The sequence below is a fragment of the Colossoma macropomum genome, unplaced genomic scaffold, assembly GCF_904425465.1.
Source record: "Colossoma macropomum unplaced genomic scaffold, Colossoma_macropomum, whole genome shotgun sequence".
Taxonomy (NCBI): Eukaryota; Metazoa; Chordata; class Actinopteri; order Characiformes; family Serrasalmidae; genus Colossoma; species Colossoma macropomum.
In genome coordinates, this window is record NW_023494808.1 from 8,103,037 (window position 1) to 8,118,036 (window position 15,000).

Sequence of the window (15,000 nt, forward strand, 5' to 3'; positions counted from 1 at the left end):
TAGTGCTTTCAGAGTAGCTCCTGAAGAGTTCTTAGTATTTAAGCTCTAAGATGCATAATGAGCCCAGAGTCTGATATGCTGAAAGCTGATTACAGACTTCTGACATAGAAACCCAGATGTAAACTCACTTCCGCTACTCTTGGGCCTGAAAGCGGGTGATCAAAGCGTGGTTTTATTTCAGCCTAAGTGTGCCGTGGTTCATCTGGGTCAAATCCAGGGTGAGGCCAGTTAGAGTCTGCCTTTATGGACTTAGAGTTTTAAAGATTAACCAGGTCTAAGGTGTTGTGTTTGTTCTTACAATAATAATAAACCTGCCTTGGTCTTGCTCACATGCTTAAACAGGATGTCCAGTCTGTAAGTCGTATCATTGTCAGCTCAGTAAGGCTATGACATTAGTCAGTTATACTCAATTACTCCATTACAAAGAAGCAATACATAAAATATACCGATGAGCATCAGTAGGGGTAAGTTGGCAATTTGCATGGTGATAATGTATAGTTCAAATTCTTCTACTGCCTAATGGACACAGCCATTTATTCACTTTTTTTTTTATAACACAGAAGCCTCAACTAAATTTATATTGCCATTTTTCCATAGTTAATATGTCCACTCTTTTTTTACAGCAAAGGAGAGTTACTTTCAGTTTTTCAAAGAAATCTGCAGGGATATTTTTCCACAATTCCAAAGTTCAGTCCTAGAAGTTGGTTCCCACATTTTCCAAACACACTCAGTGATGTTGAGGTCTGGACTCTGGGGTGGTCAGTCCATCGTTCAGCTTCTTTGTTTGATGTGTCCGTCTCCTTTTCTCAGTGAGGTTCTTCTTGATCAGCTACACATCCTTTCAGACCCATAGCACTGAGTCGTCTTCTCACAGTGGAAGGATGGACAGAAACACCTGAGGATGTTTTCAGATCTGAAGCAAGAGTGGAGCTGGATTTTGTCCTATGATGGGGACAGGTTTGGTGGTCTCCCAAGTGTTCCAGGTGGTTGTTAGGAGGCCCATTTTCTCTGTATATGTAAATGACTTTCTCCTATGCAAGTGGATCATCTAAAAAGAGTGAGCTGAACTTGAGCCATTTAAATAAATGAAGGCTGGTCTCTGATTTTGAACTGGTCTTGGAAAGGCAATGCATGGTTTATGTTCATTTTAGGTCAATTTTATTGCTTGGTCTTTTATATCGAACTGTAATTACTCAATGAATAGACCAAAATAATCGGCTGATTACTCAATTACTTATATAACTAATATATATTTCACTTTAAAACTATTTTCTGACCAGTGAATAAATTCTACATTTGCAACCAGCAAGCACTTTTGTTCCAAACTCAACATCTGTGCTCCAGCCTGCAGCCTCGTAATTACACGCATTACACCATGATTTATCTGGAGATTAGATTACCACCCCGTCCTCTTCTCTTGGCTGTGATGGTTACAAAAAAAGGCCTTCCATCAGGAACAGAAAAATGAAAAAGAAAAAAGGGGAAAAAAAACGTTTTGACCCCTGGGGGCCCGAAGCCTGCATGACCCTCAAATCCCCCAATTTCAGCAGACTTGCTTTTAATCACTGTTATTAAATCATTATTCTGGAGGCAATTAAATGTTGGAGAGCCGAGCCCAAAACCTGGCTAATAGAGGCCAGACAAGGTCAGGAGTCAGAGGTCCAGAGTTTCAAAAGGAAGCAGGTCTGAGACAGTCTAGGAGTTCACTGCTCTAAGCTTTTGAACACAGCTTAGTCTGTTATAGTTCAAAACATTTCAATCTGGTACATCAGCCAGTCCACATTTTCATCGACTTCCACCTGAGGCAGGTACAGTCATATGCAAAAGTTTGGGCGCCCTGGGTAAAATACACTTTTTGTTGATTTTGAGCTTCCAACACACTTTTGCAATTATTTGTTGAACATATTGGGGGAAAATATCAATGTGATGTGCAATTTGTAGCACATATGAAACATTTTGTACATCTTAACACCATTAATAAACCATCCGCTGCCCTTTACATTGTTTCAAAATTCCATGAATGGACCAGTAGAAAGGTCCAAAAGATTGTTTTTATCTTGTTAAGTGGCCAGTTTTGAAATGCTAATAATCCCTTTCAATCAAAAACATCAGTAATGTTTAAGTCTATTGTAAGAGGTTTGCAAATTTTTGACATATATAGTAATTCTTAATTTATTGCTGCCACGCAAAAACCTAATTTCTCCATTTTTCTTTTTTTTTTTCTTTTTTTTTGCATAACTTAAAAGCTCCAGCTCCCCCTTTATGTTGTGTCCAAATTTCATGATGAACAGACAAATAGAAATGGAATAGTATTACTTTGAAAAATATTGTGTTACATTAACATCCATTATAAATTAAGAACATTTTTTAATTCTTCTGTGAAGTTAAAGTTTTGGAGATACAAGATTTTGTTAAGATAGGCACTATATATTTTTATAGTTTACAAATACGTAGCTACTGCTCTATCTATCTATCTATCTATCTATCTATCTATCTATACTACTATGCAAAAGTCAGAGCACCCTTCACCCATTTCATTTCCAGTCAAAACAGCATTAAGTACAAGCTAATAATTTTTTTGCCAGGAAAAAAGCAGAACACATATTCCACAAAATTACAGGTCTTAACAAGTCAATATATACATAATATTTTATATCAATAACTTTATCAGTATTTAATGTGTCCACTCTTTACCTCCATTACAGCTTCCGTTCTTTTCAGGAGACTCACACCTCCAAAGTTCAGTCTTAGAAGTTGGTTGCATTTTCTCCTTCTCATTCATGACAATGTCAAGTACAAATTTTGACTCATCAGTCCATAAAACTGTCCACATCTCAGATGTTCAGTTTGGGTGTTGCAGGGCAAAGCTAAGTAACAGGTTTTTGACAGCTACACATCCTTTCAGACACTTTCAGGAAGGATGGACAGAAGCAATTCTGAGGCAATTGCTTGTACTTAAAGACAGTTGGAAATCTTGTACTTATCTAAACAGTAGACAGCTTAAATACAGTAGAATAAAGCAGCGACACTGCTGTAATTGTCCAGTTGCTGGTCGGCAGGAGCTGGACCAGAGTAATAGTCTGCCAGGCTAGCAGAGCAGATGCTGAAAGCTCTTGGTTTAGTCTCTACCTGCTGGGTCTGAATCTGAGTGAATGTGGAAACAGACACTGTGGTTTTGTAAGCAAGAGCGGTGGAGATGAACAGAGCACAGCAACAGGTCAGCAAGTCCAGCGTGAGTCCACTTAACTTCAGCATGAGTCCTGCATGACGTTGAGCTTGTGTTCTTGATGTGTGCTGAAGTCATGCTGGACTCATGCCGCTAGAGTCCCTCGTGGTTTCAGCCTGAGAACAGAGCGTCTTTAAAACAAGTTTCAGCTCCAAAAACAGTGGAAATCACTGAATCAACTCCACATAAGACACGTCCACCTCTGCTCAGCTCTTATCTGACCAGATAGCACATAGAAGAGCAGATACAGCATCCAGCATGAGTCCAGCTGAACTGGTCTGAAGTGGTCTTCAGCATGAGTCCACAGTGACTGCAGCACATGTTCCATCTATCCAGTTAACAAGCTTTATAAACCACATTCAGTCCAGCGAGAGTGCTCAGGATTTACTTCATAAGCTGGACTGAACTAGATATCAGCCTAAGTTCAAGTACAGTGACTAGAGCTACATCAATGCAAGTCCAGCATGAGTTCAGTTTCCACCAAGGTTTATATGCAGCATATCCAGCCCTCAAAACAGCCTTAAACACATAGAACAACTCACTGCTCCATGACAAAACCTGGCATCTCCAAATTAGTTACTTTAAGTGATGAGTGAAAACTACTCTCAACCTGTTAATTAGATCGTTTCAGATCATTTCTATTGGTCCATTCACTAAGGCATTGTTAGGGAAGGTAAGGGGAAGCTGGCCTTTTCAAATGGTGCAAAAAATGGAGATACAAGATTTACATCTTGACAGCAATGATTTACAATCCAGAGCTGATGACCCCCTCCAACACCCAATGTTCACTGAACCAGCTCCACATCCTGCACTTATCAGACCTCACTACACCCCCAACCAACAACCAGCAACCCAACCAGACCGTGAGCACCAGTTATGATCCAACTCCAGCAGCTCTCATGGACTCCACTCCACACTCAGCTTTCTAGAGCTGAACTACAAGAGCAGAGCGGATGTGGAGACTGAAGCTGCTGTAAAGGGCTCAATAGTTGGGTCTCATACATAGATTAAGTCTAGTCTTGGCCTACATGGCAGTTCCATTGGTAGGGATGACCATTTTCATGAAGTAGAGTGGAAAAAATAGCCTGCAAGCCTGTTTCTGTCAGCAGTATGAAATGTTGACTTAGTATCTTGAAAATTAAGATGTACTTTTTTGAAATAATGAGTTATTTTATCAAAACATTGGCTAACTGTCAAATACTCAACTAAAATTAGAGAATAACTCATTTCTATATTTCAAGAAAATAAGTCAAGATAAAATATCGACTTAATCAAGATATTAAGTCAATATTTTAAGAGACTGAGTTGTTATTTTGAGATGTTACTCAATTAACTGAAAACATGAATAATAATTTTGAGATATTAAGTTAATATTTTAAGACAATAAGTCTTTATTTTGAAATATTACGTCCATTTAGTGAAAATTAAATCCTTATTAGTGAGGTATCACTCAATAAACCTAGAAAAATACATATGAATAATTATGCAGAGATATTAAGTCAATATTTTAGGAGAATAGGTCGGTATTTTGAAATATTATGTCAATATTGCGAGAAAATAAGTCATTATTTTGAGAGATTACTCAATAAACTGAAAATGTAAGCAATTATTTACTTATTTCAAGAAATTAAGTCAATTTATTAAGTGAATAAGTCATCATTTAGAAATATTAAGTCAATATTGTGAGATGTTCTTTTGAGATATTGCTCAATAAATCGAAAATATGTCATTATTTTGAGATATTAAGTGTGCCAGAAACAGAAGGAGGAGGCGACCTGTTTTCTACTTTATCTACAGAGGCGCCGAAACGCACTGATGATTTGATGGTTTATCTGATCGGCGTCAGTCGATCAATGTTGGAACCGACTATAATCGATTATAATCGTCTTCAATAAAATAGCGATTATTCAAACATGTTAAAGCCTGTTTGTTCTCTATACTCCTCTACTGTGTTTACAGAGTCCCTCCAGTAACATCTGACTGAACTGCACTAACACCACAGAGTCGAACCGACTCGTGGTGAACTGTGAGATTGCATGATGAACCGAACCGAGTCTTAAAGAATGGTTTAATCGAATCGACTCGAGCTCTCAGATTTACGGCTCCAGCTCTTCGCCGTTAAAGTCCGTCTGCTGTTTTAATCACGGGTTAAAGTTCCTGTGTGAGTGCCGCGCGTGCTCACCTCCCCCTCCAGCTGCACTGGTCAGTGGAGTACTGCGCCGCTCCGCTCCACACACAGCCGGTCAGCAGCAGCAGCACGAGCGCGCAGGAGCACAGCGCCCTCCTCATCCTCATCCTCGTCTTCATCCTCGCTCCGCGCGCAGTGTGTGTGTTCAGCGATCAGTCCTTCAGCAGAGCAACGCCATACTGAGCGCTCAGCGCGCGCTGCTCACCCGCTTCGTACCGCCGCAGCGCACAGGAGCGCGCGAGGACAACACGAGAGTGTGCGCGCGTTACCTTCGGACTGGAGGCACGCGCCTGCCCCCACACAGGGCGGGGAGGGGAGAACACGCCCACGCGCCAGTTTTATTGGCTGCTGTCTCGCGCGCGCAGTGTGTGTGTGTGTGTGTTGAGGTGGTTCAGTGCTGTGTGTGTGTGTGTGTGAGTGTGTGTGTGTGTGTGTGTGTTGAGGTGGTTCAGTGCTGAGTGTGTGTGTGTGTGTGTGTGAGTGTGAGTGTGTGTGTGTGTGTGTGTGTGGTGTGTGTGTGTGTTGAGGTGGTTCAGTGCTGAGTGTGTGTGTGTGTGTGTGTTGAGGTGGTTCAGTGCTGAGTGTGTGTGTGTGTGTGTGTGTGTGTGTGTGTGTGTGTGTGAGTGTGTGTGTGAGTGTGTGTTGAGTGTGGTGAGTGTGTGTGTGTGTGTGTGTTGAGGTGGTTTAGTGCTGAGTGTGTGTGTGTGTGTGTGTTGAGGTGGTTTAGTGCTGAGTGTGTGTGTGTGTGTGTGAGTGTGTGTGTGTGTGTGTGTGTGTGTGTTGAGGTGGTTTAGTGCTGAGTGTGTGTGTGTGTGTGTGTGTGTGTTGAGGTGGTTTAGTGCTGAGTGTGTGTGTGTGTGAGTGTGTGTGTTGAGGTGGTTTAGTGCTGAGCGTGTGTGTGTGTGTGTGTGTGTTGAGGTGGTTTAGTGCTGAGTGTGTGTGTGTGTGTGTGTGTGTGTGTGTGTGTGTGTGTGTGTGTGTGTGTTGAGGTGGTCCAGTGCTGAGTGTGTGTGTGTGTTGAGGTGGTTTAGTGCTGAGTGTGTGTGTGTGTGTGTGTGTGTTGAGGTGGTCCAGTGCTGAGTGTGTGTGTGTGTGTGTGTGTGTGTGTGTGTGTGTGTTGAGGTGGTCCAGTGCTGAGTGTGTGTGTGTGTGTGTGTGTGTGTGTTTAGGTGGTCCAGTGCTGAGTGTGTGAGTGTGTTGAAATCTCAGGTCCATAAACAGTCGTATCGTATACACTGAGCACCGCGCGGGTGTGTATCGTATGTACCGAGCTGAAGGCTGAGCTGCACGCGCCCTGCGTTCCTCTAGAGTTACTGAGCTCCACAACACAAGCACTAAAAACACACATAGACAGATAGATAGATAGATAGACAGATAGATAGATAGTGAACCTTTTAGAATTTCCTATAATTCTGCATTAATTTGATCTAAAACTTCATCAGATTTTCACACAAGTCCTAAAAGTAGATAAAGAGAACCAAATTAAACAAATGAAACAAAAATATTAGACTTGGTCATTTATTTATTGGGGAAAATGATCCAATATTTCATATCTGTGATGGCAAAAGTATGTGAAGGTTTGCTTTCAGTATCTGGTGTGACCCTCTTGTGAAACAGTAACTGCAGTTAAATGTTTCCGGTAACTGTTGATCAGTGCTGAACATCGGTTTGGTGGAGTTTTAGCCCTCCATACAAAACAGCTTCAACTCTGTTATGTTGGTGGGTTTCCTCCCATGAACTGCTGCTTCAGGTCCTTCCACCACATTTCTATAGGATTAAAGTCAGGACTTTGACTTGGCCATTCCAAAACATTAACTTTATTCTTCTTTAAACATTCTTTGGTAGAATGTCTTGTGTGTTTAGGGCCATTGTCTCGCTGCATGACCCACAATCTCTTGAGTTTCAGCTCATGGACAGATGTCCTGATATTTTCCTTTAGAATTTACTGGTATAAGTCCATTGTGAAGCCATGCTGGCCGAGATGCAGCAAAACAGGCCCAAACCATGATACTACCACCACCATGTTTCACAGATGGGACAAGGTTTTTATGCTGGAATGCAGTGTTTTCCTTTCTCCAAACATAACACTTGGCATTTAAACCAAAAAAATCTATTTTGGTCTCATCTGTCCACAAAACATTGTTCCAATAGCCTTCTGCGATCTTTAGCTAACTGCAGACGAGAATGTTCTTTTTGGAGAGCAGCGACAATGATGGAAAAAAAGGTAAATCTAAAATACGTTTTTTGGGGGGACTATTTTGCCTCACAACACCCTGTATCCCTCCACCATGAATGGAAGTATTAAACTTTCCAGACGTCTGGTTCCTATCACGACCACTGTGAACGATTCTGACTGTAGTACTTCATACTGAAACACTCTGAATGACTTTGTTTACATCTTATTGATTAAATTATGCAGAAATTAAAAATAAACTCAGCGAAGTTGCCTTTCGATGTCATGGTCAGTAACCCGAGCATGTGTGGTTGAATGTATAAGTAACCCAGCTGGACACTAATGGAGGTGTAATCCTCTGTAATGATGGACGTTCTGACCTTTAACTTTCTCGCCAGCTTAAATATTTAGAGGGTCTGAAGTCTGACACTGAGACACACACACACACACACACACACACACACAGATAACGGGAGATGAATGAGTGTTTTAAACTAAAGATAATAACACGGTCCAATGACAGAGCCACTGTAATCAGTGCACTTATCAGTTACATTCACTGACAATAAGCAGAGTGACACTGTTCACTCGACACCTTTTCTTCAAAAGGAGCAGGACGCACTTCTAAGGGAGCGGGTCAACGCATCTGACCGGCAAACAAGTAAACACAAAACTCAGACAATCAATAAACATTTTGAAAATGACATACGTTCGACACACACTAGCACCCCGAAAGAAACCGGGCAAAACAATCATATAGCAACAACACAATCATTCATATTTCCTCAAAAATGTTTGGAAAAACTGCTGACCAGTGAAAAAAATATCCATTTTCCGTAAGAGCGCTGTTTTAATGTATGGGCAAAAGTATGGGCATCCGCAACCGAAAACAAAAATAAATACATCTTTGAGGAAAATATAAATATGGCATTTTTCTTTATATTTTCCACACATTGGGTCATTTTCCTCAATAAATAAATGACCAAGTCTAATATTTTGGTCTCATTTGTTTAATTTGGTTCTCTTAGTAAGGTGTGTCCAAAATATGACCTTTGCTTACAGTTTTGCATACGTGTTACAGAACCTGAAAGAGGCCATCTACTGTAAGCTTGTGTGCCTTTAACTCGCATTAGTCAATAAGCTGAGACTCACTCTGTGGAGCTTCTAGAGGTGTACAAATGGCTTGATCTGAGGCAGTCAATTAAAGTAAATCAATTGTGGAATTTTGGAATAGATAAATATAATAAATTCTAATTCAGTTAAAATAAAATGTAATTCTAAAAATATTTTCAAAGATAAACATCTGAAAAAAAGGAGTTCAGTATATTCATTTTATTGTCTATATCCCAGTGGCTGCCACACAACCCCAAAGCGTAATAGATCCACCTCGTACTAAACAGTGGGCAAGGTGTTCCTTTCATCAAATACTGTCCTTCTTTTCTCCAAACATACCTTTGGTGATTGTGGCCGAAGTGCCACATTTTTATTTCATCAGTTCGCAGCACTCGAGTCCAAAATGTCTCTGGTTTATGTAGATGTTGTTTTGCATACTTTAAACGCTGACTTTTGTGATGAGGTCACAGGAAAAGTTTCCTACTGATGACTCTTCCTTTCAGATCATGTGCACAGAATGCTGCACAGTACAGCAGTGCACCACCACTCCTGTGTCAGCTTAGCCTAACTGAAGGTCCTTTGCTGTGATATGGGGGTTTTGCTTTGCCTTTCTGGCCAGCATACGAGCATATGAGAGATCTCATGGCCTTATAGATCCAGCTTTGACTTCCACAGTTCCCCTTAACTGCCATTCTTTAATGCACTTTTGCATACAACTGTGTGTTCAATGTATTTATGAACATATTTTTGAACCGTACAGAAATAATCAAACTGAATCTAACTGAAGTGAAATTTGAAATTTCTGAAAGTTTCCTAAAAAGAACCATGATGTCAGATATTTACACCAAACAGCCAACACACTGCAGCAGGAGCGCAAACAAAACAGAGTGTGTGTGTGTTGGAGGTTTGCTGTTAAACAGATATGGCAGTTTTCTCAAACTCTCAGTACACACTGTCCGAGAAAGAGACGACAAAGTTCCCATGACCAAACCCCTCCTCTCCTCCACTCCTTTAGATGCTCTCTCATTCCTTCTCTCCATCTGCTGATCTGTCCATCCCTCAGGTTCAGTTGAAATGGTAATAGTCCTTTCCCTCTGTGAGCTTCAGAGAAAGTAAAATATCCTCTAACACTCCACCAGTCATATCCTACAGAGAGAGAGAGAGAGAGAGAGAGAGAGAGCACATGTTAATATAGTTATGTATAAAGGAATGTACTCTCGCGCGTACACAGCTGTGTGGAGGTCAGTCATAACGTTCATTCTTGCTGCCAGCACATTATGGCTCTGCGCCAATCAGAAGGCAGCACCTGTGCAGCCCAGCCAATCACAGAAGAGCGTGACAGATTGATTAGTCAGCAGTGGAGAAAGTGAACAGTGATCAATGTTATCAGCCTTCAGTGACTCGTCCCAACGGAGCTTCATTAGGAAAACGAACAAGAAAAACATTCACAGAAAGACTGAAATAGAGATTATGATCAATGTGCTTTTTAACTGCTGAGTGTGTGTGTGTGTGTGTTCTTGCAGTGCTATACTTGTGAGGACCCTAAGTCCTCACTATGATAGGACTATATGACATTTTTGCTCAAGTAAGGAGATTTTGCTGGTCCTCAATTGAGCATGTGTTGTTTTCACCACAATTACTTGATTACTTGATTTATTTCAATTAAAAGTTGCCTTTTGGACAATGAGGTTAGGGTTAGGGTTAGGGTTAGGTTTAGATTTAGGTGTAGTATTATATAGCTACAATAACACAAAAATCAATAGAAACCTATGGACGTCCTCATATGCATAGCAAAACAAACGTGTGTGTGTGTTGGGGTGTGTTGGAGGTCTGTTACCTGACCCAAGTCTGACAAAATATCAGGTTTCAGGCTGAGTTTGAGCCAATTTACGTTACAGAATCAGGCTCAGGCCGGGCTCCAGTTTTCTAATGAGTGATTTTCTTTTGGAGGAACGCGACTATTTAAATTTTGCACATTCTCTTGCATATAAATGTGAATAAGTGTGCAGTTTAAGAAGTGGGTTAACATGAAACCAGGGATAAAGTTCAACAGTACATCAGTGTCAGTCACTGCATGGATGATGAGAGAAACGTGCTGGACTGGTGAAAGGCTCAGCAGATCTTTCCTCTTGCTTGTTAAAGCTGCACTCTGTACGTTTTGGGGATTTGGAGCCCTCTCTGGTGGAATGTGGGATGTGCAATTGCACAAAGCATATGGAGAAACATTCTGTAAGGTGGGTTGTGCTTGGACCCCTTTCGAAAGCTGTGCGCACAAAGAGAACTCAGTCAAAACCTGGTGAAGGGCGTGTCCTGAAAATTATCTACTACTGTCTAACTGTATGATGTTGTTTTTGGATTTGAAATGTATGTGACGAGTATACGTAAACACATTTCAGGCTTTGTAGGGTGACTCACAGCAGTGCACGCTCACCATGTTTTACTCAGTAACACTACTTCTTTCAATTTTAACAAGGTTTTTAACAGGTACAATCAGCAATCCCACAAAATACACTGATAATAAAGACTGTTAGTGTTCTACAGTACCAGTTTAGCCAGCATCACATTTAAGCTTCATTTTCATACCTGTGCAAACGTCTAGTGTCTGTGTTCAGTACTCACCAGTTTAACACACACTATAAATGGAGGAGATGCATCTCTGAAGTGCAGTATAGGAATCTTAGGCTTCGGTCGCTCCTGTCAGACAGCTTAAAAATACATAACATTACATACAAGGTGCATATTATTACAAATAGATACTTATTTTTTACACACACACACACACACACACACAGAGACATCATATATACATAAATATATATATATATATATATCCAGCTATTGTAAAACCTCATTTTTAACCTTTATGTATTCATATTTTTGAGCAAAGTCTGGTTCCACTGACTTACATTAAAATAAAGTACGTTTTTTCCTTCTCCTTTAAAATGATCGTTTAGGAGATACAAGGTTTTGTTCCGACAACAGCGACATACAGCACACACAGGACATACTACATATGTACTTATATATTTATAATACATACAAGGCATATTACTTCATATATATATATATATATATATATATATATATATATATATATATGGATAGATAGATAGATATAGTAGACATAGGGTTTATTATTATAACATATAAATATATGTAAGCTTCTATTCTGCAGAAAAGCCAAAAATATTAATACATAAAGGTTAAAAAATGAGGTTTTACAATAGCTGGATACATTGTGTATTTTCTGTAGGCTGTTTCTGATGTTTTTGTATGTATGTAGGTTATTGCATTTGTTTATCTTAACTTTGCTTGTTGCCACTTTTTAGGATTCAACTGACAACCATTTATTTTACGGTGTAGTTTCTGAAACATCATTCATTATTTGTTGAACATGGTGAAAAACCTCTGCGAACAGCGCAAATGTTGCCAGATATTTGAAGAATCTCACTTGTACTAACATGAACAACGCTGCCAGCATAAACAAACTGAAATCACTGATAAGTGAATATTTTACAACCAGCCAAAAAAAACAAAAAGTGGAAGTGAGCAAAAGAAAGCGAGGAGAGCGATAGAGCAGTGTTGGTGAAGAGAGGAGGCCTGCAGGAGGTTAACCAACTGCGGTAGCTGAGATAATAGCACAATATTATTACTTATTATCACCTTTAAAATGGTGGTTCATGGTTCATAAATGGCTTTCTGTTTTGGATAGGCATATAATACAATATTAAGTACTATATATATGTATGAATATATATATATATCGCTGTGTCAGAATAAAACCTCATATCTCCAATATATGTGACCCCACGTTTGTGTGTGATATTACCTTTGACTCCTCATACGTGTAGAAGCCCTTCTTGATCTTGTTCTCATCTACATCACAGAAAGCTCTGACCTGTCACACCCACACAGAGATGAGATCAGCTCAGCATTAAACTGTCACAGACACAGTTCTGGATCTATCCGATACAGAGTAACACTAATAGCTGCCATGGTAACGGGGGAAAATAAACACTGCCACTTTCAAGCCCAACTGCAGATCCACAACAGCAGCTCAGTGGAGAACGCTAACAGCTGCAGTGCGGCAATATAACATCATGAATGTCCAGCGCTGAACAGCGTGTAACAGTTCAGACACAAAAGTGACAGAAAGTCCTAAATCTGTATGTAAATAATAAAACACATGATCACCATAGCAGCATTTCCTGCATGTCCCGAATACGGTGCAGCTGCAGTCAGCCAACAGCAGACTTTACCACTTTACAACTCATTTTACCACTGTGAAGACAATGCTAGCTTTTACCAGCATCTCTATTGGATTTGCAATGTTATGTTATGTTATCTATCTGGGCTGTAGTCAGTATTCCACTAGGCTTCCACTTATGGTCAATCTAACATAGATACAGACACCGGAAGCACGTAGGAGTAGAGCTCTGCAAGAATCTGATCCCAAATGAAATCTATTTAGACAAACATAATAAAACCATTACTTTCTCATACCTTCTTCTGATTGGTTGGATTTAAGCTGCGGTACAGTTTCCGTCCTTGTTTCCCAGCATTCCATATGGTGAAGGAATCCCATTGGCTGAGCACTCGCTCCTGCAGGAAGTCCACCCGCAGGATCCAGATGGTTTCCCTGGAGGCAAACCACAAGTTAGAAGATACACCACAGGAAGTGTAGGGGGCAAAACGGCTTCTACTGTTTCATTTAAAAAGCTCTATAATGTTCATATGATCCACACAGTCACTCTGACAGACTGTAATACACTACAGGAAGTGTAGGGGGCGATACGGCTTCTACTGTTTCATTTAAAAAGCTCTATAATGTTCATATGATCCACACAGTCACTCTGACAGACTGTAATACACTACAGGAAGTGTAGGGGGCGATATGAATCGGGACACCAAGTTAAGTTACAGACTAAAGCAAAAATCCACAAAAGGCCATACGTTACAGTGGTTTTAACACAGTCTACAAATGATAGATAGATGGAAACAAATGATTCCTCCACCACACAATGTCACTCATTCACAGTAGTTGCTAGGCACCATAATAACATGGTGCATTAAAATTACAATTATGAGTGCATAAATGTGGATGTACAGTGAAAATTTTACAAAAATGTACACATTTGCATGCGGTTCAGTCAATTATTTGTAGCCCCGTCACAATACCAGGCTTTCGTGACCCTGTGCAGAGCTTTCGCTAACCGAAGCAAGCAGTCCATTATTACTATCTAGACATGTTTTCACAGAAAGTCCATTCTGTGGACAGAAAATAACTGAGACACTGGCTAAAACCACTGTGGCTCAAACCCAACACGTCAGTTTTCTGCACTATAGAAGAGCAGTGCAATGGCAGGAAGGAAAGATGAGAAGAGGAAAGAGAAAGAGAGCTGGAGGGAAAAGGAAGGTCTGTCTCTGTGTATTTAAAGAACTTCCTCTGTCTTTCTACACAGTGAACATGTTAAATACATACAACAGTGCAGACAAAATCCAGGCTCTGATGGCTGTTTTCATCAAAGCTAATATCAATGTCTACAGATAACAGTGTGTCATACAGCATCATAACCTGCACAAAAGTATTAGAGATTATCTGAAGAAGAATTCCACCAAATCTCTGCATAATTCAGCGATTAAAATGTAAACAAAGCCATTTAGTCTAGTCCCATGTGAAATCCAGCATTCTACAGGTCAGAACTGCTCACAGTGGTGGTGATAGGAACCAGATGTCTGATGAGTTTAACGCCTCTAAAAGCTCCCTCACAGAGAGTTATTACATAAGATGGTTATGAATGTGCGGCCTGATGCCTGAGACACCCTCTTATGATAGTTTTGAGATGAGCTTTTGGCCTAAAACATATGTTTTAAATCTATTTAAGGTGGAGGGGTGCGTGCCGGGTGTTGTGAGGCAAAATAGTCCCCAAAGAAAACATATTTTGCAGATGTTACCATCATCAACATTCCATATAAAAGCTCAGAAGACTCGTGTAGGTTCACTGGTGGTTTTGGTTAGTAAATAAAATGGCTTTGTGTTGTAGTCATGGCGACCCCTGGTTCCCATCACCACCACTGTAAAGACATCTGAGTTTCTACCCAACAACTATTTCGTACCAAACCACTCTGAATCACTTCACCACTGAATTATGTAGTGAAAAATTCACCTTTAACAACTCGACACGGTGTGAGGTGAGTGTATGTTTATCTAGGCATGCAGTTCGCATCACCCTAATTGATGCAATGTATGCTTCCGTTAATTGTTAGCTACTTTAGCTCCAGTGCTAAAGGTAAAGAAGC

At 40.3% G+C, this 15,000-nt stretch overlaps 2 protein-coding genes across 3 annotated transcripts in view; both read right to left on the reverse strand.

Moving 5' to 3' along the window:
• LOC118797823 (meteorin-like protein) overlaps window positions 1–5,677 on the reverse strand; it is a 16,117-nt gene extending 10,440 nt beyond the window's left edge. The window contains exon 1 of the mRNA XM_036557095.1: window positions 5,409–5,677. Coding sequence (XP_036412988.1) covers window positions 5,409–5,533 — 125 coding nt within the window. The 5' untranslated portion in view covers window positions 5,534–5,677. The remainder of the gene's footprint in view (window positions 1–5,408) is intronic.
• A 2,922-nt stretch (window positions 5,678–8,599) lies between these two features.
• b3gntl1 (UDP-GlcNAc:betaGal beta-1,3-N-acetylglucosaminyltransferase-like 1) overlaps window positions 8,600–15,000 on the reverse strand; it is a 38,467-nt gene continuing 32,066 nt past the window's right edge. Inside the window, exons 6-9 of one of the 2 annotated variants that reach the window (XM_036557089.1) lie at window positions 13,204–13,339; window positions 12,530–12,598; window positions 11,320–11,394; window positions 8,600–9,846 (exon numbers count right to left, since the gene is read on the reverse strand). In XM_036557089.1, the coding sequence (XP_036412982.1) occupies window positions 9,766–9,846; window positions 11,320–11,394; window positions 12,530–12,598; window positions 13,204–13,339 (361 nt within the window). In that variant the 3' untranslated portion in view covers window positions 8,600–9,765. The remainder of the gene's footprint in view (window positions 9,847–11,319; window positions 11,395–12,529; window positions 12,599–13,203; window positions 13,340–15,000) is intronic. The other variant, XM_036557088.1, reaches the window with a different exon arrangement.